Source organism: Taudactylus pleione, unplaced genomic scaffold (genome assembly GCF_031769625.1).
Source record: "Taudactylus pleione unplaced genomic scaffold, aTauple2 ptg000070l, whole genome shotgun sequence".
Lineage (NCBI taxonomy): Eukaryota > Metazoa > Chordata > Amphibia > Anura > Myobatrachidae > Taudactylus > Taudactylus pleione.
Genome location: NW_028284472.1, coordinates 18,469,706 through 18,496,254, shown reverse-complemented (window position 1 = coordinate 18,496,254; position 26,549 = coordinate 18,469,706). Strand labels below are relative to the sequence as shown.

General features: G+C 45.4%; 1 protein-coding gene across 1 annotated transcript; it reads left to right on the top strand.

Moving 5' to 3' along the window:
- Nucleotides 1–20,260: 20,260 nt before the first annotated feature.
- LOC148534196 (serine/threonine-protein kinase SBK1-like) lies at nt 20,261–23,546 on the top strand. Its single transcript, XM_088467371.1, has 3 exons — nt 20,261–20,375; nt 20,491–20,693; nt 23,001–23,546. The coding sequence occupies exons 1-3, from the start codon at nt 20,261–20,263 to the stop codon at nt 23,544–23,546; spliced, it is 864 nt and encodes a 287-aa protein (XP_088323497.1).
- Nucleotides 23,547–26,549: the final 3,003 nt, after the last annotated feature.

The window sequence follows — 26,549 nt, the reverse complement described above, 5'->3', positions numbered from 1 at the left end:
GTCCTATTTAGTCTTTTTTTTTTTTTGGATTCCTGTTGAAACTAACCACAATATTTTTGTAATTTTTTAGGGGCACAGCAAACACTACGGCGGCATCGCCACACAAGACGCCGGTCCCGGCCCCTCTCTCCAACCCCCAATTCATTGATTACCCCCTCCTCCCCAGACCCTGTGGCCGAAATTTCAGGCCTACTTCCCCTCCAGCCCAATTCCCCCTCTCCTCCATCCGTCCCTCCTCCAAATACCCCCTCCCAGGATTCCTCAAACACCTTGCCCCTAGGGTTGGGGAATGTAGCCACCTCCGAGGTGGTCCAGGGAGTGGCTTCTGGCTCTGTCGTTTTGGAGAACGGTATGTTTTTAAAGTTTATTTTGGACACCACAAACTGTTTGTATGTAATTATGTGTCGTCCCCATTTTTTTTGCCTTTCTGTCGCCTTAGGGTATTTTTGGGGGTTGTCTTTACCTGTTCCTGCTGATGTCACCATACACATATCACACCTGTGTGCCTTTTTTTAGGGCCCTTGTATTTTTGCCCTTAGACATTTTGGGGTGCTGGGTTTTATCCGTGTAATTTTTTTTGGCCCTCAAGCTTGTAAGTTTTGGTTTGCTTGTTTTGTGTTTTTTTAGAATGTTGCTTCATTATCGATTTATTAATCCCCAAACTTTTGTCACCCACAGAGGAACAGAGCCGTCGGGAAGAGCTAGTGAATTGTGTGGGCCGTATGCGGGAGCAGGTCACCGGCCTTATGCAGGGCCTTGACCATCTGTTCGTCCTCCTTAGGAATTAGTTTTTTTTTTATTTTATTTTCGTTTTGTTTCATAATAAATCAGTTTTAAATCAAGCTCTGTCTCATGCGTTTGGAGTAAATCCAAGATTCTTTACACTGACATAAGTAGACTCTTCAAGCAAGGATTGCCACAGAATCTCACTACAGATTGTGTGTTGTATTTTGAAGGCAAACAGGCACAAGAAACACCTCCCAGTACCAATGTCATTTTCCTTTTTTGTGGTGGTCAACATGATAGTTTACACCATTTTTCAGGTTCCTATTTGGTGGCCAAACTGCTTAGGACAATCTTACGAAGGCAACTGATTGTACACGATTCCTTGTTGTGTTGGTTAGTACCCCGAAAACATATTACATTTTAGCTCCACTTGCTTCATTACTGGGTTACCCCTTAGGTAAAATTAACGTTTGGGAGTTTGTTTACACTTGCTTCTAACGTGCCCAAAAAGGAAACAAATTACACTCTCCAAATATTTATTCACAACAAAAATCAAAATACAAAGTGGTCACTCACAAACAAAACACACAGTGATAATCAGAAATACACCACATACCAAAAACACGAAACAAACACACAACAAATCAAGAACTGGTTGACGAAGGTCCATGCCCACATGATTTCAAAAATATGGCGTTGCAATATTGGTGTCAGAATATATTCCCGAAGTTTCAACATAAAGGTTTTTGAAGGGTAGCAGGAAGTAGTCATCGTGGGAGTGCCAAAGATTATGCAAACAAACAGAAGATGGTGCAAGAATTAATATAAAAAAAGATGAACGTTAAAAAACCGTAACACATTGGGTATACACACTGTTGTTTGGTCAATAATTACCTAAAATATCGGGCCACCACATCATCACGTATGGCCCCCCCACATACTGACCTCCGACCAACCTCGGGGGGGCCATCCTCAGGTAAGGCATCCTCTGGCTGCATTGGAACACCACTCCTTATGGCGATGTTGTGAAAGATCCCACACAGGACCACAATTTTCGAAACCATATCCGGCAAATACATGAGCTCGCCACCAGAGCGGTGGAGGCATCTGAATCGGCCTTTTAAAAGGCCGATACAGCGCTCCACCACTTGCCTGGTGGCTGTAAGTGCGGTATTAAACTCACTTTGTGGACCTGGTGTGGGAGCCAAATAAGTAGTGAGCAGCCAGGGCATGCAAGGGTATCCACTGTCTCCTGTGAAAAAGAATAGACAACATCAGGATCACTGTGTATCAAGCTTAACATTGTTATGTACTAAAGGTCTACACTTACCCAGAAGCCACGCATCACCAGCTTGTAGGTTGTTTAATTTGTGCCATATCCCTGATTGCCGGATGACGAAGGAGTCATGTGCACTTCCTGGTAATTTTGCATTCAGGGAAAGGATTTGGAGGGAGGCATCACATACCACCATTACATTCAGGGAGTGATAGTGTTTCCTGTTTCGAAATATGGCCTCCAGCCGTGCTGGAGGCTGAAGTGGTATGTGAGTACCATCCACAACCCCTATGATGTGTGGGAAGCCAGCTATTTGGTAAAAATTGGCCTTGGCCACACTAAGGGCACCCATATCCAAAGGCATTTGAATAAAATGATGGAGGTGCTTGAAAAGTGCCTCCATCACTGCCCTCAGGATCCGGGAAAAGGAGGATTGGGAGATGCCCGCCACTATTCCCACCGTTGTTTGAAACGATCCTGAGGCACAGAAATGTAACACCGCCATAATTTGTGTAAGTGGTGGTATTGCTGTTGGACTGTCAATTTGCCGCTCAAGATCACTCTCTATTAATGAGAGAGTGTCTATGATGATTTTGGGAGGAAGACGGTAGCGTCTTAAAACCTCATCATCGGGCATTCCAAAAAGGGTGACACGTGTTCGAAATATCTGGGGCCTTGCACGCCTACGATGCCTACGCCTGGGCTGAGATTGAGGTTGGTCGGCTTCCGGGAGCATGGCCAGAACAATCCGCCCAAGATCAACCTGAAATGGCAAGATTGGAATGTAAGGCTTTGGACCCACCCCTAAAGAAAATTAAGAACAATTTAGCTTGATGATACCATCCATTGCTGCTTACATGCCGGGGTATTGTCATGATACGTCCAAACTGAAATTAATCACAAAATTAATTTGACACATTTTACTATGTGCATTTATGTTTCTAAATTTTGTGCTAGACAAATCTTAAAATATGCGAAACACACATTTGGCCAAAGAGCAAAACGACATTGCACACAGTACATCAAAATGGGTTGAAATGTTTCCCAAAAAAGCGAAAGGGCAACCACAAAAAATTTTACAGGATTAATAAGCATTTAAAAATGCACTAATTAGTTCGCAAATACAAGTCACAGTAGTAAGTAGTAAAAATGCGCTAATTAGTTCGCAAATACAAGTCACAATAGTAAGTATTAAAAATGCGCTAATTAGTTCGCAAATACAAGTCACAATAGTAAGTAGTAAAAATGCGCTAATTAGTTCGCAAATACAAGTCACAATAGTAAGTATTAAAAATGCGCTAATTAGTTCGCAAATACAAGTCACAATAGTAAGTAGTAAAAATGCGCTAATTAGTTTGCAAATACAAGTCACAATAGTAAGTATTAAAAATGCGCTAATTAGTTCGCAAATACAAGTCACTATACAAACTGAGAAAAATGCGCTAATTAGTTCACAAATACAAGATAAAAAATGGACTTACCAAGAGCAAATATATAAGAGTCCAAATCAAACGGTCTTTGGGTCCGAAATTAATAAAAAGCTAAAAGATATGAAATTATGGATCCAAAAATTAAAAACAAGAAGAAACACAATGAGACACCAATTGAACAAAAGTTAGACTTCACAAAACTTACCAAATCAAGAAACGAGGCCAAAAAAAAAAATACCAAAAAAGAGAACGGAAAATAAAAACACAAATCTAGCAAACAAAATAAACTCCAAACGCCAACTCCTTTATCCGCAAACAAGAAACTCCAACCAAGGTAACCTCCAACAATCCAAAAACGCCACCTCGACTCGAGACACACCAAGCCATAAATAGTGTTTCGTTTCCCGCACAAATTAAGGAGGGATCATAGGAACGCACAATCAATGATGCGGCCGCAAAATAAGGACGCATGTATAAATACGTCACGAAAACACATTTAAATTCTGGTGTATTTCTTGTTTGGACCTCAGACATGGCGACAGACCAGGGAAACAATGCCCAAGAGTCAGGCGGTAAGTCTTTCATGCATTTTGTATCAATGATTAATTTGAAACATAAGATTGGGCAAGTTGTGAATTTGTGAAATCTGAATATTTACACAAATAGGTGAGGAGGATGACATGGAAGAGGCTGCTGGGCCCAGTATTCCGGCCAAAGCTGCCAAAAAAAAAAGGCAGCCACATTTCACAAGAAAGGAGATGGAGGTTTTGATACAGAAGTGTGTGGACATCCTGCCACAGGCAGACAGGAATATGAGTCTAAGCCAGAAGTGTAGAATGTGGGAAGAGGTAGCCGTTGCTGTCAATAGGGTGGGTGATTATGTCCGTCTAGCCCGGGATGTCAAACGGCGGTAAGTAAACACTTGCCCCCCCTAAAAACAAACACCATTTTAAACAAAAGGATAATGGCTTCCATTTTTTCCCACAGATGGGGCGACTTCAAATATCGCCTAAAGCAAAAACTCGCGGACAGGGCTAGGCATGCAAGGGGGACAGGTGGGGGTCCCACCCCTGTGTCATTGGAGTTGACGGATTTAGAAGAGCTGGCACAGGGGTGTGTGCAGCCTGTGGAGGTGTTTGGCGTGTCCAACATGGATACGGACATGCCAGACTTTGCGGCTCCTCATGTTGTCCCAGGTAAATCTTTTGATGTCACCAACTCTGAAATGTTAGTGGGCCAATATGTAGATTCTAATGTGAGTCTTTTCTCTCATCACAGAGACACAGGCGGATGAGTCTGCTCCAGAGGGGAGCCTTGGCCGCCGAATTTCTGCTGGCTCTGCAGGGGAGGAACCAGTACATCCGGCTGAGAACCCTGCAGAAGCCAGTCCAGGGCAATCCCCCTCGCAGGCAGTGTCCCTCCTCACAGAACTCAATTTCAAATCGGATTTCCATACGGAGATTCTGCAGAGGATGGACGCCAGTCTGCTACGGGTGGCTGAGGCCCTGGAGCAAAATGCTGCGGCCAACGTGACCATTGGTCAGGCCCTGGCGGAAAATACCAGGGCCAACATCCGCATCGCCAATGCCCTGGAGCAGCTCGTTCGCCAGCACATGGTGGAGCCGACCTCCCTTCCTGCCGGAACATCAGGATCCTCCACCTCTGGCACAACATCAGCCAATCCTCCAAATGTGCCTAGCCCTGTGCCTAGTCCAGAGGTCACAACATCTGCCTCTGGACAGGCCAGCCCGATGACATCCCGGACCCGGTCTGGCGCCCTCCCTCCCCCATCCAAACGGGTGAAAAAACGGTGACAGCAATGGCGACTTTTCCCACGCTCCTTCTGTGCTTGGCTCATATTCCTTTCTGGTCAAAACTTCCCTCTCCTTTCTTGTGAAATGTTTTTAATTTTTTGTTGTACGTTTATGTCTACAGTTATGTTGGGCCAATTTGTTTGATTTTGGAAATGATCTTTGCAAAAAAAAGATGTCCCCAAATTTATTATTATTTTAGTTTTGGTTTGACCAATAAATTGACGCCAAAAATCTGACATTGTATTGTGACATTATTGTACAAATGGGTTACATTTAATCCTGGCCCAAAAGGCAAAAACTTGCCAAAAAAAAATAATTTTTTTTTTTTTAAAAAGGGCTCTTTAAGGAACGTTAAAAAAATCATATAACGAGGCAAATTCAAGAGGCCAAAATAAAATGGTGAGAAAATTAAAACATGATGACATTATTGTTACAATAGGCCCTAACCACCAAATTGAGGGCAAAATAAACCCCCACAAATGTACGCAAATTGATTGTGTCATCCTGACATTAGCAGCTCTGATTTCCACCTGCGTACGGTTTTGTGCTATCCCAAAAAACTGATTTCAAAACACATACCAAGCCGGTTTTGAATCCAACACTAATTGCTTTTCAAATCACCCGCGATTAATCGCAACAACATCGTGGAGTCCCGGGACGGAGGAGAAGGCCATCGCCAATGTGGTCGAGTAATCCAGACCCTAAGCTGTGCGAGCATTTTGAAGGGAAAGAGGATCATCCAGTGACGTATGAGTCGGTCTGAACACATTTTACGCTCGCATCTGCTAATGTATGTACGCCCCAAAAACGCCTCGCCACGCCTGCGTTTTTCCATCTCCACCCCCGTCAACACCCAAAAACGCCCTGTTCTGTCAATCACATTTGACATGTCACTTCCTGTACGCTATTTGACGAACGAGACCAAAAAAACTCGCAAACTGCCGTACGCACATGCGCAGTGTTACACCGACGCATGCGCGGTTATTCAACATCGGAACGCAACGAGCGTACTGCTGTTTGCGGGTGGCTCTGAATGAGGGCCATAGTCACATAAGTAATCATACCATCTTTATCATCATCTATCATGAACTTGTGACTTTTTGGTTAAAGAGGTAGCGCTTGTGTCAGTTTTTCAATTTTTTAATAAAAAAACATTGGTTCAGCAACAGTAACAAAATGATTATTTGCAATGCCTAGCATAGACTAACAAGGTGACAGCCAGCCCTGTTTATACTTACAGCCCAGCGCCCGCGAGTCTCTCGACCTACGATCTCTCCTGCTCAACCCGACTGACCAACCCCTCCCCTTTTTGATCAATCTTTTATACTTTTTTCCTCGCTGCTACTAACATATTATAAAATGGAGAATATTAATTAATTCAATATTCATGCGCACTAAACATTTCACTAATTATATATTTTAATCATAACAAAACCTATAATCTCCTTTCTATGTTCTCAAAATACTGGTGAACGCTTATAGGCCAAGGCTATTCTGATTAGCTCCCTTCTTGTTTATGCGGATCTGGGACCTACTGTCTCCTAGTCTGATCATACTCAACTAACCCATTATGCTGTCTTGCTAGAGAAGAAATAGTTTACCACAGTTCTGATTTATACCTATTTCCGTAATAACACTTATACCTTTTAGCTTAAACAATATTAAACAATAATAACTGTTGCTTCAGACACACACCTGCCTACTTTAGATAGAGGGTAGACCTCATCTCTAGGCCTGAGGCCATTCGACACATGTCGGTCCTCCGCAACTTACAACTAATATATATTCTGAATCATTTCTATGTACTCTTAATTGCAATGAAAATAATAATGAAAGACATAAGCATGCATATATTTGTGAATTGCTGAAGGAATATGTACGGTCACATATTCCGGCGTTATTGGGATGTTGGGGAGGGTTGCGCCCTCTATGGGTGGCACCCCTGTGCGCCCGCTCAGGTCGAACACCCCTAGGGCCGGCCCTGCCCAGTAGCGTCACAATGGGGGTGCGGGCCGCAACCGGGTGTCATCCGCCGAGGGGTGACACCAAGGTGCCGACTCCTCAGTGACAGGAGCCGGGTGCTGCACTGTAGCATTAAGTGCAGCACTCGGCTCCTGACACAGTGAGGGAGCCGGCACTGCACACAGGGCAGTCCGCACCTCCTGCACCGCCACCCCAGAGTGATAAGAACAGGGGTTCCATCCTGCGAGGCCACGCCCCTCCTGCAAGGCCACACCCCTGCTCACGAGGCCATGCCCCCTTTTTGTCTGCGCACTCCATCCCGCTCCAGGTGCCACCGCGGGGACGGACGCCACAGCTATAGCCTGCCTCAGAAAATTATGAAAAAGGATCCATGATATAAGTTTCCGTTACCGCGGTGCATGTCTAACACACACCCGTGTTGCCACCCTCCTCCCCACACTACACTTCAATCGTTAGATCGGTCAGTGGGTCAGCCGGTCTAACAATTAGTCGTTCAGATGTGTGTACCGCACATAACAGACATTTGAACATTTTTGTACAGGCTGCAATGGAGCCTCAAGGGATGCAGACATAGGGGCCCATTTATTAATGATTGCATTTTCCAATGCGATCAGGGCATGCAGTACCGCCCATGATCGCATTGCAAAATGCGATCATAGCGGCCAAATGTATGATCCGGTACATGTAGGGTGACAGGCTCCGAAAGGAGTCCGTTCCTGCGATGTGGCCAGAGGCTGCTGCGCATGCGCAGTCCCTCGGACTGGACATGAGCGGCGCACATTGCCGGCGGAGGGATCTGGGAGATCCCTCCGCCGGCTGATATGCGGTAAGTTGCCATAGACTACAGCGGCTAACGCTATCTTCAGATGGCGTTAGCTGCTGGGGCCAGTATCGGGAATACTTTGCATTCCCGATATTGATACATTTGGCAGCATCGCATCCCCCATAGAAACCTATGGGGGAGGCGGCTGCCGGCGGCAATGGAGGGATCGCAGCAGGTATTGGAGATACCTGCTGCGGTCCCGCCGTCATACATCCGGGGGATACTAAATATTTGAGGTAAACCCCCTAAAACAGGTGTTTTCGGGGAATTTACCTCAAATTCCCTTTGATAAATGGGCCCCTCAATATATTTATTAACATTTATTTATATAGTGCCATCGTCACTGCTGTAACAGGGCTTTAATGCGCCCTATGCTGTCCCTGTCCCCTTTGTGCATGACATCATGATGTTGCGCATAGGGGGTGGTGTCAGTCAGCACTCGGAAGCGCGGCAGTGCACGGAGCGTCTCTGTGCAGCTGTATACACGGCAGGGACGTATAACCTTGGTTATGGGCCACATATTATCTTGTGCTTTACAATTGAATGACCCTACTGAACAATAATCCTGTTGCTCAATTTGTGTGTAGTCTCCTTAGCTCTCAGGGGTCTATTTACTAAGCAGTGTTAGGAGACAGAGGGGCCCATTTATTAATGATCGCATCCAGTACTGCCCATGATTGCATTGCAAAATGCGATCATACCGGCTGAATGTATGTACCGGCACATGCAGGTAGATGGGCTCCGAAAGGAGCCCGTCCATGCGATGTGGCCGGAGTGCACGCGGCGCCGATCTCTCCGCCGGCTGAAATGCGGTAAGTCTCCATAGACTACAGCAGCTAACGCTATCTTCAGATGGCTTTAGCTGCTGGGGCCGATATTGATACATTTGGCAGCATCGCATCCCCTATAGAAACCTATGGGGGAGGCAGCTGCCGGCGGCAATGGAGGGATAGCAGCAGGTATCGGAGATAGCTGCTGCGGTCCCTCCTTCATACATCCGGGGGATACTTAGTATTTGAGGTAAACCCCTGAAAACAGGTGTTTTCGGGGAATTTACCTCAAATTAACTTTGATAAATGGGCCCCATAGTCACAGCAGGGTCCATTGCTGAATTAATTAGGACTAATTCAATGTAAATATATTACCTTTGTAGGTGGGAGGACACAGCCAGGACTGTGTAAATAAATATTATGCAGTTTTACTGACTGATGAGACAGATACTGGGGCGAACCTGGGAGTCTAATGTTATGTGATGGTTAGAAAATTAAAACTGCATTGATACTTTTCATTATATATTGCATCGGTCGTCTGGTGCGATATATAGTTTTGTTAAGTAGCAATTTATGTATACTTATCTTTCTGGCGATGCGATCTGGTATCCAGGGCTCTGGCGGTCCTGTCTTCAGCTACGGTCCAGGGTGAGCAGTCGGGAGGTGAAGGCAGGTCTTTCTTGCGCATGCGCCGGCGGGTGAGCTCAGGGGAGGCTGCAGTGGCTGCTGGGACATCAAGGGGGTGGAGCCAGCGCCGGGTGCAGGGCACTGCGGGCAGAGGATAGGGAGGTAAGAAACTTTCCTGCCCACTTCGTGACTGTGTTCAGATTCTGCCATCCTGAGATGACGAATCTGAACACAAAGGAGAAGTGGAAAGTTGAGTATGGTGATGCGATTCATCCACAGAGCGAGGGGTGCTCCTGGAGAAGTAATGAACTTCTCCACGGTAACCTGCTCTGTGAATTGCGCCAAGCAGAGAAAGCCCTATTTACCGCAAAACAGGACTTGTCTCTGCTCCATGAATGTAATGTCGATGTTGGCTGCAAGCGCATGTGTCCTAGTTGCGCTGTGCATGCGCCCCGATGGTTACTGCCGGACAGTCACAGAACGAATTTGGCAGCAGAGCACACCTGCCTACTCTCCTGGAAGTTGCAGGAGACTCATGAATTTACGGGCATTCCCCCGCACCCCCCTGAAGAGTAGGCAGCCCTCCCTCATCTTCCTAGTGAAGTGAGCACTATGGGGAGGACAATCCCGTGAATCGCAGATAAAAAAATGAAGGGGCGGAGCCAATATAATGTGTTTCTAAGAAAATTATGTCATATTCCCCCGCCCCCTCTCAATTAACATGCGATTCAAGAAATTTCCCATGAGGGGGCGGGGCTTAGTGACGCGTAGCATAGGACTGGTGCAGTGTTCTTTGGTGCAGCCGATGGTACGTCTTAATGCTTACAGTGGCGGATTAGCGCCACAGCCAGTGGGCGTCTCTGTACAAATCCCATTGGCTGCGGCATTAGCATAAAGTTGCATTTGCGCTGCGGCAAAAGACACAGCTGCGGCTGCATTATCCCATTACCTCTGCATCAGGCCATTAGTAACAGAGCAACTTTCACTTTTATATAGTTTATTAGAGAAAGTGACTCCTCCTCTATGATTGGGTCAGGCTTGCTGGTCTACATTTCATCTACGGTAATTCAATACTGTCATTTACATTTCCCTTAGAGACAGATATATGATATATCATAGGGAAGGAATCCCTATTGCCAGCCAAGATGGGAGTTTTTGCAGGTGAATTGGGTTTTATTCTGCTTTGCCCTTATACGGGTATAAGTATAGCGCTCTTCTCTATGCAAGCATCAAAGAGGTGTTTGTTCTGCCAGGAAACCTGCACTGCCAAAGTCACTATGCTAATGCCACCACAAAGCTCTTCACTGGTGGGTGTGCATCCGTGCGCTCCAACGTGCAAGGACTGAGACACCTACTCGCAGCGCCCATAGATGCTACATTGACATCTTTAGATGCCCCATCAGTCGCATCATCGAAACCTGCACCAGCCCTATGCTAGGTGCAGAATCTCCGTCTGAGAATGGCCTCCTATGTGAGCGGCGTGCGTTTCTGAATGCAGCGGCACACCCTCAACACTCCCATAGGATGCAACATCTCTGTGCCTCTTTATAATCTCCCCCCTTCCCAGGGGTGTTTCTACAGAGGAGGGGGCCCATGTGCAGTCTCCGACCCGGGCCCCCTCCTCTCTGTCCGGCGGCCGGCTGCGCACTGAGCTGTGCGCGCCCAGCGCCGGAGTTATAGACTCTGGGCACCACAGTGTGCCCAGAGTCTATAGAATATGCGCGGGTCATAGAGTGTGCGGCGGCCATTTTCCCTGTACTGCGCATGTGCAAATTAAGGGAAAATGGCCGGAGCGGCTATTTTCCAGTCATTCTTACAGCGCCGGACCCCCGCGCCGACGTGGGACTCCAGAGAGAGGTAAGTAATACTATGGGTGCAGGGTCTGCGGTGCGGGAATCGGTATGAAATACCGCTGGACCCCTTGCAGGCGGTTCAAATCCCGACAGTGCCTGGCCCACAGAGGAAGAAATTCCCATCGTCCCTAGGTAAGTATTGACTAACCTAATCTACCCCCTAACCCTAACCCCCCTAACCCTAACCCGCCTAACCCTAATCCCCCCCTCTAAGTTCCTAACCCTAACCCCCCTTCGCCTAGCCCAACCCTAACCTCTGGGAGGGTGCCTAACCCTAACTTCCCCCTGGGGGTGCCTAACCCTAACCCTCCCTATCCCTAGCCTAACCCTAACCTTCCGGGGGGGTGCCTAACCGTAAGTTCCCCCCGGGAGCCCTAAACCTAACCGCCCCCCCCCCCCGCGGCTGTCTGCTGCGGCGCCCGGCATCCGATCAATCGGGATGCCGGGCGCCGGGCTCCCGACGCCGGTCAAATGACATGCATCTAGATTTAGACCCCTGTCATTCGTCCCTAGTCGCGATAACAGTGTCTGGAAGCCGGCGGTCGGCATTCCGTCCGCCGGCTTCCTGAACGTATACCGCGGTGCGGGCCCCACTGGACCCAGGGGCCCGTGTGCCCTGCACACCCTGCATCCATTATAGATACGCCCCTGCCCCTTCCCGTTACCTCCCAGTCACTATCCGAGAACGCCCCTTACATTTCTGCTATCATGCGTCTAAATTTGTTCTGCGACTCTGTACAAAATCGTGCGACTAAGACGCATGCGAAGACGAAATACATCGCTCCACTACGTCCGACATCGCTGCTGCGATGGAGTTCACAGTCAATATAATTCAGTCTATATAATTACATCACACTATATTATTTTATAACATTATCATTGTGATTCCACACACAGAATCTCATTACCTTGGCTGTGTGTGTAGGCTGGGTGTTTATATGTGGATCTGCGAGTTTGCTTATACCCAGAGTATGGTAATTATGCACTTTCATTCACTGGCAACCTATCTGTTCTCTATTCATGGCTGTGTTTATCCATTTCTTGTATTACCACCTTTTGTTTATTGACATTTGGTTTTGTTTACTGATGATTAGGTGTTAGCTTCATTACTATGCGCAGGTTTAATTACAGGAGACGCCACTCGTCCACAAAATTCTGCTGTTACTCCTGTATCAGACCCTTACAAAATCTGCTACATTCTTCTATCAAAACCTTCTTCTGAATATATAAAAAGCAGGTAAAAAAGGGTCCTGGGATAAATAAAAAGCAGAAACTAAACCATTTTATTTTTGTTCTACTTTTTCTTTTAAACTTAAAAATTTCAGTTTATTTTATCACCTACATATAGTCCCAAAATATATAACAGGTAAAATACTTTATACGTATCGTAGCCTCATGCTGAAATAAATAAACACATGAATAGTTTTATTTTTTTTTATCATATACAAGTATGAAGCATTTTCAGGCTACAATAAACATCCAACTTGTAGATGCGGGGACGACAGCACGATTACGACATCGTGATCGCGCCGTCGTCTCCCGCTGGGTGAAGTGCATACACTGAACACTCAGACATTCAGTGTATTAACATCAATCATCCCCGAACATGGGCAACCTGACGACGGTCATCAGGTTGACCGTCATGTTCGGGCAATGATAGATGTCGGAAACGACCAGAGGGTGCGCGCCTCGCTGGTTGTTTTAGGCATTGAAATGCCCGATTTGCAGCCGATACCTGAGCGATTGCACGATTACGATGTCGTAATCGTGCAATCGCTCAGCATTATCGGCAAGTGGATGGGCACTTTGAGACACTTCTCCATTGTCTCCAAAAAACTGAAAAGGTACAGGTGCTGAAAACACCTAAATCATCGATTGCAAGAATAGAAAACAAAATCTGTCTGGACGCTTTAAAATGAAGCACTTCTTGCTGGGTTAATACATGGTGATACACATGGTTTTAATAGCCTTAATGCTAGTGATGGGCAACGTGATATAGTACACGGGCACTCCAAACCTCAAAAAGGTCACACGCTGGCTTTAATACCAAGCCTGATAAAAACTATACACCCATAGAACTACCTCGGAACCCCCATATTACTACAGTGCCCTTGTGTGCCCCTCACTTTCTACAAAATTCCACCAACTGCAACGCAAATCTCCACTTGCCATAAAAATGCCCCCCACACACGCACATGCTGCTCCAATCTCCGTTTATGCCCCCCCACATACCATCCAAACTTCCACCCATGCTCCCCACATGCAACTCAGAATACTGCACATTACCCCAGAGGCAAATCACACCCTGCACATGCCATTCAGACTTAGGACCATGTTCCCCACATGCCATTCAGACTACCACACATGCAAAACAAACCTTTCCACGTGCCATCAAACTTTCGCACATGTCCCCACTCATATTCTAACATAGTAACCTTCCTTCAGTATAAATTGGAAAATTAGATGAATATATATATCTAGCCATAATATATTAGGATAATATTACATGGTTAATAAGAACAGATAAAAAATAGTCAGAAATTAAGACATCAAAAACAAATCGCAGGGTCAGGCTTCTTTCAGACCCTCTCTCCCTGCAGATCATTTTTAGTACATTTGTGCGAATGTTAATTTGTTATTAATAGCGAATAGCGACGATAAGAGATTCTAATTGTAGGGTCTAAAATCTGATAATTAGTAAATATGCCCCTTTGTATATACAAAATAACTAAAAAATCTATACAATAATCACTACTGGTAGTTTTTAAGGCGGTAAACATTCCATACCTTGGTACTCATTGAATATTTCAAACCATACATTTTAGACAATATATCTCTTTATCTAGTTCACAATCAATTTGTTGTTACTATTGTGATCTGTCAGGAACGAGCAACTTCAGGCAAAACGCTCATCTGTCAGAGAAGTATGTGATAAAAGTCTTAGGCCCTGATTCAGAGCCGGTCGCTATTTGCGCTCGCTCGTCCAGAAAATAGGGGTGGCTATTCAAATGAAATGTTCGCTGTTTGCGGTCTGTTCATGCCTCTAGGTCTGAACGAGCGAACAAAACTTGCGGTCGTTTTTTGGGAAACTACGCCCCCTGGCCGCTCGCATCCGACGTCATGTCCGCTATTTATTAGATTAATCGAGTACATCGAACAGGGTATGAACTGCTAGCTATTCTTGTGGTTGGTTTTTGCTACCACAATTTTGCGAGCAGTTCTGGCTAAAAAAAAACCCAGTGACATGGTCAATGACGCTGCTGTTTTAAATATGCACACCCATAAAACGCCCGTTTTGACCTTTAAGCACGCCTGCGTTCTGATTTCCACTCCCCGTTTTCAAGCACCTTCCCCTGTTACCACCCACATACGCCTCATCCTGTCACTCAAATTAGCAGGCATTCGCTATTTTGCGAGCACATGAATTTCGGCCGCACTGACTGGTTCGCGCATGCCTATAACGATCCGTACGCATGCGCAGTTTGGCAAACATCGCTCGGAGCGAACGAGCTGCCGCTTACGAGTGGCTCTGAATGAGGGCCTTAGGTCCATATTCAATTACCCGCGGTCATTTCGCCAATGACGGGGAAATCCCGTTTTCGTCGTCATTGCGTCTTTCAAAAAAGTTCCGCCCCTTTAGTTTCTGCTCCATTCAATTAGAATATGGCGAAGTGCCCAAACCCGCGAAAACAAGCCAATTTACGTGATGCGGGAGGGGGAGATTTCTCGGGGGGGCAGAAACTTATTGGGTGTTTGGCTCTCTTTTCTCCCCGATATATAGGGGTACATTTAATAAAGTGCAGGTTTTTAGAAGTGGTTTTGTTGCCCATAGCAACCAATCAGATTCTACCTATCATTTATCTAGTACCCTCTAGAAGATAATAGCTAGAATCTGATTGGTTGCTATGAGCAACATCTCCACTTCTAAACACTCGCACATTAGTAAATATACCCCTTATTATCTAAGCAGCAGTTATTGTAAATATGAAATAAACAGTTTTACATAACATTTTATGAGAATAAAAGGTACATTTATAAAACTTCTATAATACTAGATTGCCTGCATCGAGTTATAGATAAAAATAAGACGTACAGTAACAGGATCAAACACACCAAAGTGGATTCCGGAGGAACCCTCTACCGGCAATTTTTGCAAAATGTAGCCCACCGGCTGCAGTTGGCTAAAGGCATCTTCAGATGGTGTTCGCTGCCAGGGCCAAACTCATTAATGCTTCGCGTTCCTGAGATTGATAAATCTGACAGCTTTGAAGCCCTCATAGAAACCTATATGGACTGTAGCTGCTGTCAGAACTGGAGGTATATGTAACCGTACGGTACGGTAACAGAGGCGCAGGATCAAACACACTATGGGGTTGATTAAATTTGCTGCGAGGCTCTATGCAACACTTCCCGCAACTCCAAGCTCACTGCTTTTTGTTCACAACTCCATAGGGGCAAGATCGGGGAGAGAGGGGGGTGAGTTTTGCCCTCCCCCTTTCCCAAAACTTACAACACCGGTCCTCCAGGAAGTCTGTCCCGTCTCTCTTGGACCCTTTGGGGCGTGCACCCTGGCTTCCACTATCCGCGCCTGTAAACCTGGTATACATTACAATTAAAGGACCATTAAAGGACTAATCATCTTGAATCCAAAACAGACACTGATAATATTCACAGGTATAAGTAAATGTTTCATTTATCAGAACTGAAGATAATTGAAATGTAGTTACAGCCACAGGGGAAGACATTTTTGTACACACACTAGACTCCGTACACAAATGCCCAGTGCCGGATGCGATATGCCGATTGGCGTTAAAACACGCCGATTGGGGGACATCGATGATTGGCAATCCATCGGGGGGATTGGGGACATTTTGCATGTTACAATTCACAGATTTGCCAATCATTTTTTTGGTCGGGATTGGAAAATCAGTGAATGTCCAAACCCAGGCATCGGGGAATTGCGGCAATCAGTCACGGATGTATGGGCCCCTTAATCCTACTGAAGGTCTCTGAAGTCAGATTTTTTTTTGTTTTTGTTTTTATTCTTTGTTTTAAATAAAACCTACAACATGCAGCTTCCTAATTAGCCGCTAGACTAGTCTGACAAACACATGAAGTCAGACACATTTATCCACCTTTTGCAGAAAAGGGCTGATTTCAGGGAACAATAGTAGCACAACAAATGCAAATAGACAAGTTAAAGTTAAAACAATACATCTCAGGGTTTTATGTTCCTTGCATGAAACCTGTGTCTGATCTTATCCCTATGAAGCCACTCACAGAATCTCTTGACAAGATAATGGGGCCAAATGTCATAGGGTGAGAGTTTAGAAAATGTGAGAGTAAACTTTTTAAACTCGGCCATTGTTGTAATAAAGACCGAGAACATACAAACTCGCATGGTTTTTCAGACTCAAAAAACTCTCAGACTGTTTACTCTTTTATCAGAACACCTGTGCATGCGTGTTCCGGTCTGCTGACCATGCATGTGCGGTGGCCATTGCCGGAGAGGATTCCGGGGGTACCCTCTTCCGGTAATTTTTGCAAAATATAGCCCATAGGCTACAACGGGCTAAAGACATCTTCAGATGGCATTAGCTGCCGGGGCCAGACTACTCAAAGCTTTGTGTTCCTGAGCTTAATAAAAATCTGACAGCTTCGCAGCCTCCATACAAACCTAAGGGGGCTGTAGCTGCTTTCGGAAATTGAGGGATAGCAGCAATAGCTGTCAACAGACCACTCATGTCCGGCGAGGGAGAGGAACCCTCTACCGGCAAATTTTATAGGATAACGAAAACTATGGGGGCTGCTGCTGCTGTCGTAAATGGAGGCCCACAGCAGATATGGAGATATCCAGTAGCGTCTCTCCCCGCGGTGACACCCGGTGCGGGGAGAGACGCTATGCGCGCGGCACCTGACAAAAGGGGGCGTGGCCTTTGGGAGGGGCGTGACATCACGGCCCTGGTCTTCAAGGAAGGGGCGTGACACTAAGCGAGGGGCGTGGTCCCGCGGCCCGGGCCCGGCCCGTGGCCGTGGTAACCAAAATCAATGAATGGCGTGGTGCCGGTGGGGGATGCAGGAGGCGCGGGCATGTGCGGTGCTGGCTCCCTCACTGACAGGAACCGAGTGCTGCACTTAATACTAAAATGCAGCACCCGGCTCCTGTCACTGAGGAGGAGCCTGCACCTTGGTGTCACCCCTCGGCGGGTGACACCCGGGTGCGGGCCGCACCCCCCTTGTGACGCCACTGGAGATATCTGCAGCGGCCCTTCTATGGTACATTAGGGGGATACTTAATATTTACTGGTATCCCCTAAAAACGTCTGTTTATGGGGAATATCTCGCAAATATTATTTTAATAAATAGGCACATGATGTCATGGTGTTGTCACACTATGGGGCTGATTCAATTAGCTGCAAACTAAGTCGTGCAAACTTTTTATAGTGGGTAAAAGCTGTGGCTGCAACTTTTTGCTATTCGGTTATAAATCCGCATTAAGGGCCTGATTCAGATCCGCACGCAAATGCCATTGCAGCTGCGACTTCTCGCAGAACGCACATGCAAAAAAATGCTTATGACCCACTTGCCGTCCAGGAAAACGCCCACTGAAAGCAACTCACATCCGTAGCTCTTCTGAGTAAGTCTAAGGTGCCGCAGACACAGCGGGTCTCCAAACACGCAGAGAGCTCTCCAGCTGCGAGCAAGGACGCAGTGGTTACTTTATGCACGCACGCAGTGTTTAAACTGTCCGACAGGCCTGCGTTTTTGCATATACACACTTAAAAAATCACTGTAGAGACATTGTAATGTGTCCCCTAAAGTACACCTTTATTTGCTGAGATACCCTCAGAGCCGGATTGGGGGGTGGTGGGCTTGTGCCCCCCTCTCAGAGCACACTCAGGGTCTTATTCAGACCCGCTCGCAAGCGCTTGAGCGCTCGCAAGCAGGTCGATGTTTGGCTCTGCGCACGCGCAGCGGCCACACTGCGCGTACGCAAGCCTCGGAGCGAGAGAGAAATTCTCTCGCTCCGGGGCTCACTACAAAAGGGGCGTCTGTCGATGTTGATCGACAGCTCGCCCCGTTTTGTAGGCGTGGCGGGGGGTGGTTTCACAAACGGAGGTGTTCCCAAGCGAACGCCTGCCGTTTGTGGGTGGCCCCACTGACATCTGCTTGCGGCAGACGAGACCCTACCACAAGGGTCTCGTCGCAAGTCCCGATGGTCACGATGGTCTTGACCATCGCAACCATCATCCTGGCCCCTCGTTAAAGCTGTGGGTGGTAAACCACAGCCTAGCGAGCGGCCAGGAGGCCGTATCATTTTTTAGATGCGGCCGCCCTCATTCAGAGCGGGCGCTCGCATTTTGCGAGCGGCTCTGAATGAGGTCCTCAGCACGCATATGTCTCCTGGTAACTAGAAGCACCCCTGTTTTAAGTCCCCTGGGTCCCCGAAGACTTAATCCGGCCGTGGATACACTTGCTGACAATCATTTTTCCTTCAGTTATAAAAGTTGCAAAAAAATCAACCATTTAACGCCATATAACTGCCTCCAGTACTTTGCTTATGGCCATTAACAGCCTCCTACAATGTCCTTACTAACTTAATTGCCACTAGTTTGGGGCTCAGAATGACTTTCCCACTCTTTCGTGCACTTCACATAGGTTGCGCACTACAGTGTTGATGGTCGACATTGCCGCAACGCCCGCGACTTGCTCTCTGTCATATAATTTGCGCGGGTATCGGACGTGCCTTTCATGAAAATATCTGGCAAAGTGCACGTTAATGTAACGCAGGACTTCACGGTACGGAACTCGTGGCGAATTGAATTCGGCCCTATGTGGTACGAGATACTTAGCTTAAAAAAAAAAAACCTCTCACTAGTGCATAAATTCACACGTAATTATTTCACTATTCTTCATGTCTCACTGGGAATACTATAATATACAATAATATAAAATAATACAATATAGGATGTGTATTCTAGTTTTACTGTCATATATTAATTAGCTATTGCTGTCACAACATCCACACACTATGTATACCGGTAATACAGGTAAATATAGGCACTAATGAGTCACTGACTTTAATGTTATATCCATACAGGAGAAATGTATATTACAGCACAATAACACTACTCAGGTGAGATGTTATTCTGAGAGGTTTCTGTGTTGGGCAGAACAGTGACAGGTGGGGGAGCCAGGACCTTGTCTATAGTTAATGTAAGAGTGACTGATTTACATGAACAGTTTACAATCTGTAGTAACAATACAGACTTGGACCCCTCCCTGTCACCCACTGGGACTTGCCAGGCTCCACAGACTATTCACACCTTGTCCAGTAACAATAGGGTCTTCACAACCTGGTGACTTCCAGGTGAAGCCTTCATTTGCATTTTAATAGAGGTTTTATGGGCTTCCATGATACCTTGGGTGCGAGTAACCTTCACCTCAGGCTGAGCTCCTCCATAAAAGACAGAGGTAGCTAATCATGCCCCTCACACACTCACTCCCTGTGTACTGAGCTGAACACTGTCCTCAAGAGCTGTCTCTGATTCCAACACAAGACTCTGCAGAGATTGGACCTTCTAGGAGCTGATTTCTCCTTGCTGTATTGGACTAGAGCTGATCTGTGACCCACAGGAGAAGTTCCTTACCTAGAAGCTTAATGCCCACCTGATTCCTTCTGCCCAGGTGAGTCCTCTGCCCATGGTATTAATTCTACTGAGTGACTGTTCAGGTTCTGATATTTCATATTAGCTTCCTAGTGGAAATCGTGTGGCTGTCCCCACTTGTGAATAAGTGCAGATATGCAGATAATTGAATTTCCACTTAGTTGGATAATGTGCCCTGTCTTGAAAGTGTGTCAATGAAATAAATTAGTTAAAATGCACCATCTTTCGTTAAACTAACACTTGTATATATGAACCTTCAGGGCGAGGACGAACATCATCCGTTTCCAAAATGCAGGCAATTCAAGCTATGAAAACAGAGGAGGTTTCTGATGTCTACCAGGTCATCAAGAGGCTGGGCCAGGGGGCCTTTGGGAGAGTTCTGCTTGCCCAAGACAAGAAAACAGGTATGTAGGAACATGATTATGGACTGGAAATCATAGCCTATAGATTATTATATCATAAAGTATCTTGAAGTCCTGTCTGGGAGGATTTACTCATTTTCTTTGCCCTTGTCTTTAGGTGAACCAGTGTCCATCAAGCTGGTGAGGAAGGACAGAATCAAGATGAAAGATTTCCTTAATGAGCTTTCTATTTCCATTTCTCTCTCCGGCTACCCTGGTATTATAGCCACCTACCCAATGTTCTACAACACTATGGACTACTACATCCTGACCCAGGAGCTGGCGACTGCTGGGACCCTCCATCACTTGATCAAAGCAAAGGTAAAAAGCACCAGTGTCATATCATATCTTACCAATGTGCCAAAATCTTCATAAAACTATCATAATACTGTCATAATATATTCATATTGGGCTTAATAAATAAAGCTAAAACTTTGTAAAACAGAGGGCATGGTGATTAGAGTTTTAGCCATGAGTGGAATTACAGTGACATTATGCAAAAATTAAGTTAAGTACCAACCAATCAGCTTCTAACTACCATTTTAAAGGCTATGGGGTCTATTTACTAAGCAGTGTTAGGAGACAGAGTGAAAAGTGATAAAAAAGTGATAAAGTGCCAGCCAATCAGCTCCCAACTGTCATCTCACAGGCTGTGTTTGAAAAATGACAGTTGGGAGCTGATTGGCTGGCACCTTATCACTTTTCACTCTGTCTCCTAACACTGCTTAGTAAATAGACCCCTGTGTTTGAAAAATGTCAGTTAGAAGCTGATTGTTCAAAATCCACTGTTGAAATGTACAAAAACTTCAAGCGTATTATAATTATTTTACTCTCTTCATTGTAAGTTATTCAAGTTAGTCTTTAAAAGTGGCTGAGATGTAATATCCTCCAGAATAATTGTGAATTAGTTTCGTGACCCTTAAGGTGCGTACACACTGGGTGATTAAAGTGGCCGACTGAACGATAACGATATTGTTATCGTTCACTTTATCGTCCATTTTTTCACCAAAACGATGAACGATAACGTCGAACGACCAACGATGCGCGTTCCCGAAGGTCGTTCGTCTTTATCGTTCATCTGGCAAACATGCAGGCCAACCTGACGATATTGTCAGGTTGCTGCATGTTGGGGAATTGGGGGGAGAGAGCCCGGCGCATTAATGATATCGTTCAGCGGGTGTGCTCAATGTCATGAACGACATTGAGCACACCCTGCCAGGGACACACTAGACGATATCACTCAGGGAGCATATAAAGTGAAAAAGTACCCACCAATCAGCTCCTGTCAGTTTGCAGGCTGTAGTTTGAAAAATGACAGTTAGGAGCTGATTGGTTGGTGCTTTATCTCTCTCTACCTTGTCTCTCCAAAGCTTAGTGCATCTACCCCTATGACTGATCATGTTGTTTTACAACACTTCTGTGAATTGTGCATCACAGTTTATTTTACTTGAAGAACATGCTCAGTTGCTCTTATATTGTATTGATGTTTTGGGTCTTGTTCCGACGCTTCTCTTTAATATAGCATATATGTGTGCGCTGTATCTAGTGTCATATCATAAAAAAATCAGGTGTTGCTGTTACATTCACAGTTAATAAAAAATATATGAGACGAATGCCAGACACCATCTAATGGTACATTTTCAGCCCACTCCCCCAAAATATTGCTTTTTTTCTGTTTGTGTATCCTGAAATTTATTAAGTGATTTGTGTGTGTGAGTGTATGTGTATTGTGTGTGTGTTTGTGTATACACTCATACACACACACAAATATTTCAAATCTTTTTTGTACTACATTATCAGTGTATAGTTTATAATAACAGACTAATCAAAATAATAATAGACAGGACAAAAACACAATAATACATATATTAAGAGCTACAGTATATAATTTGCATTCATAATACAAAATAATACAAATATTATATCTATATAATGTCTGCTTTATTTTACATGATTTAAAAATAAATAAATAAATAAATCTTCCTATAGTTCACCTTTAATTGGATTGTAAATGTAATTGTTTGTTCTTTGCTTTGTATGCGGGAAAGTAAATATTGTGATATTCTCTCCTTTTATATTTTATCTTTGGATTTAGACCATTTTGTAAAAGACAGTGACTTCATTTACACACAGCTGTGACTTGTGTCCTCTGTAGTCCTGGCTACTCCCTCTACTCTTAAGTCTATCCTCCTCACCTATAAACAAATGTCTGATAAAGAACATTATTTACTATATGAAAGAGCAGGAGTGCAGGTGGAAAGCTGGTGGTGGCTGGGGAGGGGATTTATCCCCTCAAGGACAATGGTGAAGTTTCAAATGGGCTGTTTAATTGTTGTTTATTTATACAAAAGATTGTTATATAAAATGTTTTTGTTTTTTTTTGCAGCTAGATAAATTATATGGGACAGCTTTAAACGTTGGGTTAGTGTGCTTTTACCATTTATTGATTAATAAACATGTAAAGCACCCCCACATCTAAAAGTGACGTGCCGGACGATGAAATCAATTATATTTCAGATTTGCCGGCAGTTTAACAGATGACCTTTCAAATAACTGAGAATAATGCACTTCTGTACACTGAATGCCGTACGAGTATGTCTCATTGCATTTTCCCGTCTCCTTTTGCAGGTCGGCATTCCCGAGATTGCAGTGAAGCGCTGTGCTGCGCAGCTGGTCCGAGCTCTGGATTACATGCATGGTAGAGGGTTTGTGCACATGGACATAAAGCCAGACAACGTGTTTCTCATGGATGAAGACTGCTATCACGTTAAACTGGGCGACTTCGGCTTGACTCGGAGAGCTGGCCAACTTGTGTCATCACAGTCGCACATCATCCCTTACATGTCCCCGGAGATGTGCGAGGTGAAGCACGATGAGTACTTGATACTTTCTCCCAGTGTAGACACCTGGGCCCTTGGCGTTCTCTTGTACACTGCATTAACAGGATACATGCCCTGGAAGGAAGCTGTGGAAGGAGACGCCAGGTACCACGCTTATATCTCCTGGCAGAAGCAGGCAGAACAAGTTCCTCCACCAGTTTCCTGGCAGAAGTTTACAAAAGAGGCCTTAGACATGTTTAACAAACTCCTCGCCTGGAATTGCTCCACCAGGCCGTCCAGTCTGTGGGTGTTGAGCTATCTACGCTGTTCTTGGACAATTCAGCACCATTCCTAAAATGAGGATGAGGTTGCAGGTGAGGAGATGGGTGGCATCACATAAGTAATGGAGGACAGCTAACACTGTGAGTTGGTAATTATACGGGTCCTGGAGACCAACAGAACAAATCATGGAATGGATCCTTTCTGTCCTAGTGGACTTGGAAGAAAACGCTACCCTGACTTAAATGTGCCCTAGGCAGACCACATAAAGACGCACATGGCACCAGTCAGGAAACGTCTCACTGCTGGGTGCTCAACGTCTGGTGCAAAACAGGAACCGATGATGGCAGCGGCTTCGGATTGGCTGAGTGCATCTTGATCCCACCCTCTGATACCATTACTGACACTATTACTGACACTATTACTGACACTATTACTGACACTATTACTGACACCATTACTGACACTATTACTGACACTATTACTGACACTATTACTGACACTATTACTGACACTATTACTGTTATCAGTGTGGCTGCTGCGGTCTATTTGCACTAATAACTCGCTATTTGCAATCCCTCCATGGCACTAATGCAGATTCTCTTGTTTTGAGTCCTTTTAGAGAAATGCGCTATATAAACATTGTTATTATGTGGAAGACAACGAGTGTTTGTATTTCATTTTACTTAATAAGTACTTTTATTTTGCATTTGCATCTATATTTAAATATCTTTTACATGGTAAATGTTCCTTTATTATTTATTAATAACTTTGTCCAGAAACAGATAGATGGTCTTATCTTTACAATACTTCATTAAAGTATTATATTGTGTATAAATTGTGTACTGTAATTTTATTATTTACTGCTAACACTGAAGTCACATTTCTGTTATCTCCTGTCTGTCTGGTGTATACACCGCTGTTCTCTCCTGTCTCTCTGGTGTATATACAGCTGTTCTCTCCTGTCTCTCTGGTGTATACACCGCTGTTCTCTCCTGTCTCTCTGGTGTATATACAGCTGTTCTCTCCTGTCTCTCTGGTGTATATACAGCTGTTCTCTCCTGTCTCCCTGGTGTATATACAGCTGTTCTCTCCTGTCTCTCTGGTGTATACACCGCTGTTCTCTCCTGTCTCTCTGGTGTATACACCGCTGTTATCTCCTGTCTCCCTGGTGTATACACCGCTGTTCTCTCCTGTCTCTCTGGTGTATATACAGCTGTTCTCTCCTGTCTCCCTGGTGTATATACAGCTGTTATCTCCTGTCTCCCTGGTGTATACACCGCTGTTCTCTCCTGTCTCCCTGGTGTATATACAGCTGTTCTCTCCTGTATCCCTGGTGTATATACAGCTGTTCTCTCCTGTCTCTCTGGTGTATATACAGCTGTTCTCTCCTGTCTCCCTGGTGTATATACAGCTGTTCTCTCCTGTCTCCCTGGTGTATATACAGCTGTTCTCTCCTGTCTCTCTGGTGTATATACAGCTGTTCTCTCCTGTCTCCCTGGTGTATATACAGCTGTTCTCTCCTGTCTCCCTGGTGTATATACAGCTGTTCTCTCCCCTCTCCCTGGTGTATATACAGCTGTTCTCTCCCGTCTCCTTGGTGTATTATATACAGCTGTTCTCTCCTGTCTCCCTGGTGTATACACCGCTGTTCTCTCCTGTCTCTCTGGTGTATATACAGCTGTTCTCTCCTGTCTCCCTGGTGTATATACCGCTGTTCTCTCCTGTCTCCCTGGTGTATACACCGCTGTTCTCTCCTGTCTCCCTGGTGTATATACCGCTGTTCTCTCCTGTCTCTCTGGTGTATACACCGCTGTTCTCTCCTGTCTCTCTGGTGTATACACTGCTGTTCTCTCCTGTCTCTCTGGTGTATACACAGCTGTTCTCTCCTGTCTCCCTGGTGTATACACCGCTGTTCTCTCCTGTCTCCCTGGTGTATATACAGCTGTTCTCTCCTGTCTCTCTGGTGTATATACAGCTGTTCTCTCCTGTCTCCCTGGTGTATATACAGCTGTTCTCTCCTGTCTCTCTGGTGTATACACCGCTGTTCTCTCCTGTCTCCCTGGTGTATATACAGCTGTTCTCTCCTGTCTCCCTGGTGTATATACAGCTGTTCTCTCCTGTCTCTCTGGTGTATATACAGCTGTTCTCTCCTGTCTCCCTGGTGTGTATACAGCTGTTCTCTCCTGTCTCCCTGGTGTATATACAGCTGTTCTCTCCTGTCTCTCTGGTGTATATACAGCTGTTCTCTCCTGTCTCCCTGGTGTATATACAGCTGTTCTCTCCTGTCTCCCTGGTGTATATACAGCTGTTCTCTCCCCTCTCCCTGGTGTATATACAGCTGTTCTCTCCCGTCTCCTTGGTGTATATACAGCTGTTCTCTCCTGTCTCCCTGGTGTATACACCGCTGTTCTCTCCTGTCTCTCTGGTGTATATACAGCTGTTCTCTCCTGTCTCCCTGGTGTATATACCGCTGTTCTCTCCTGTCTCCCTGGTGTATACACCGCTGTTCTCTCCTGTCTCCCTGGTGTATATACCGCTGTTCTCTCCTGTCTCTCTGGTGTATACACCGCTGTTCTCTCCTGTCTCTCTGGTGTATACACTGCTGTTCTCTCCTGTCTCTCTGGTGTATACACAGCTGTTCTCTCCTGTCTCCCTGGTGTATATACAGCTGTTCTCTCCTGTCTCCCTGGTGTATATACAGCTGTTCTCTCCCGTCTCCCTGGTGTATATACAGCTGTTCTCTCCTGTCTCTCTGGTGTATATACAGCTGTTCTCTCCTGTCTCTCTGGTGTATATACAGCTGTTCTCTCCTGTCTCTCTGGTGTATATACAGCTGTTCTCTCCTGTCTCCCTGGTGTATATACCGCTGTTCTCTCCTGTCTCTCTGGTGTATATACCGCTGTTCTCTCCTGTCTCCCTGGTGTATACACCGCTGTTATCTCATGTCTCTCTGGTGTATATACAGCTGTTCTCTCCTGTCTCCCTGGTGTATACACCGCTGTTCTCTCCTGTCTCTCTGGTGTATATACAGCTGTTCTCTCCTGTCTCCCTGGTGTATACACAGCTGTTCTCTCCT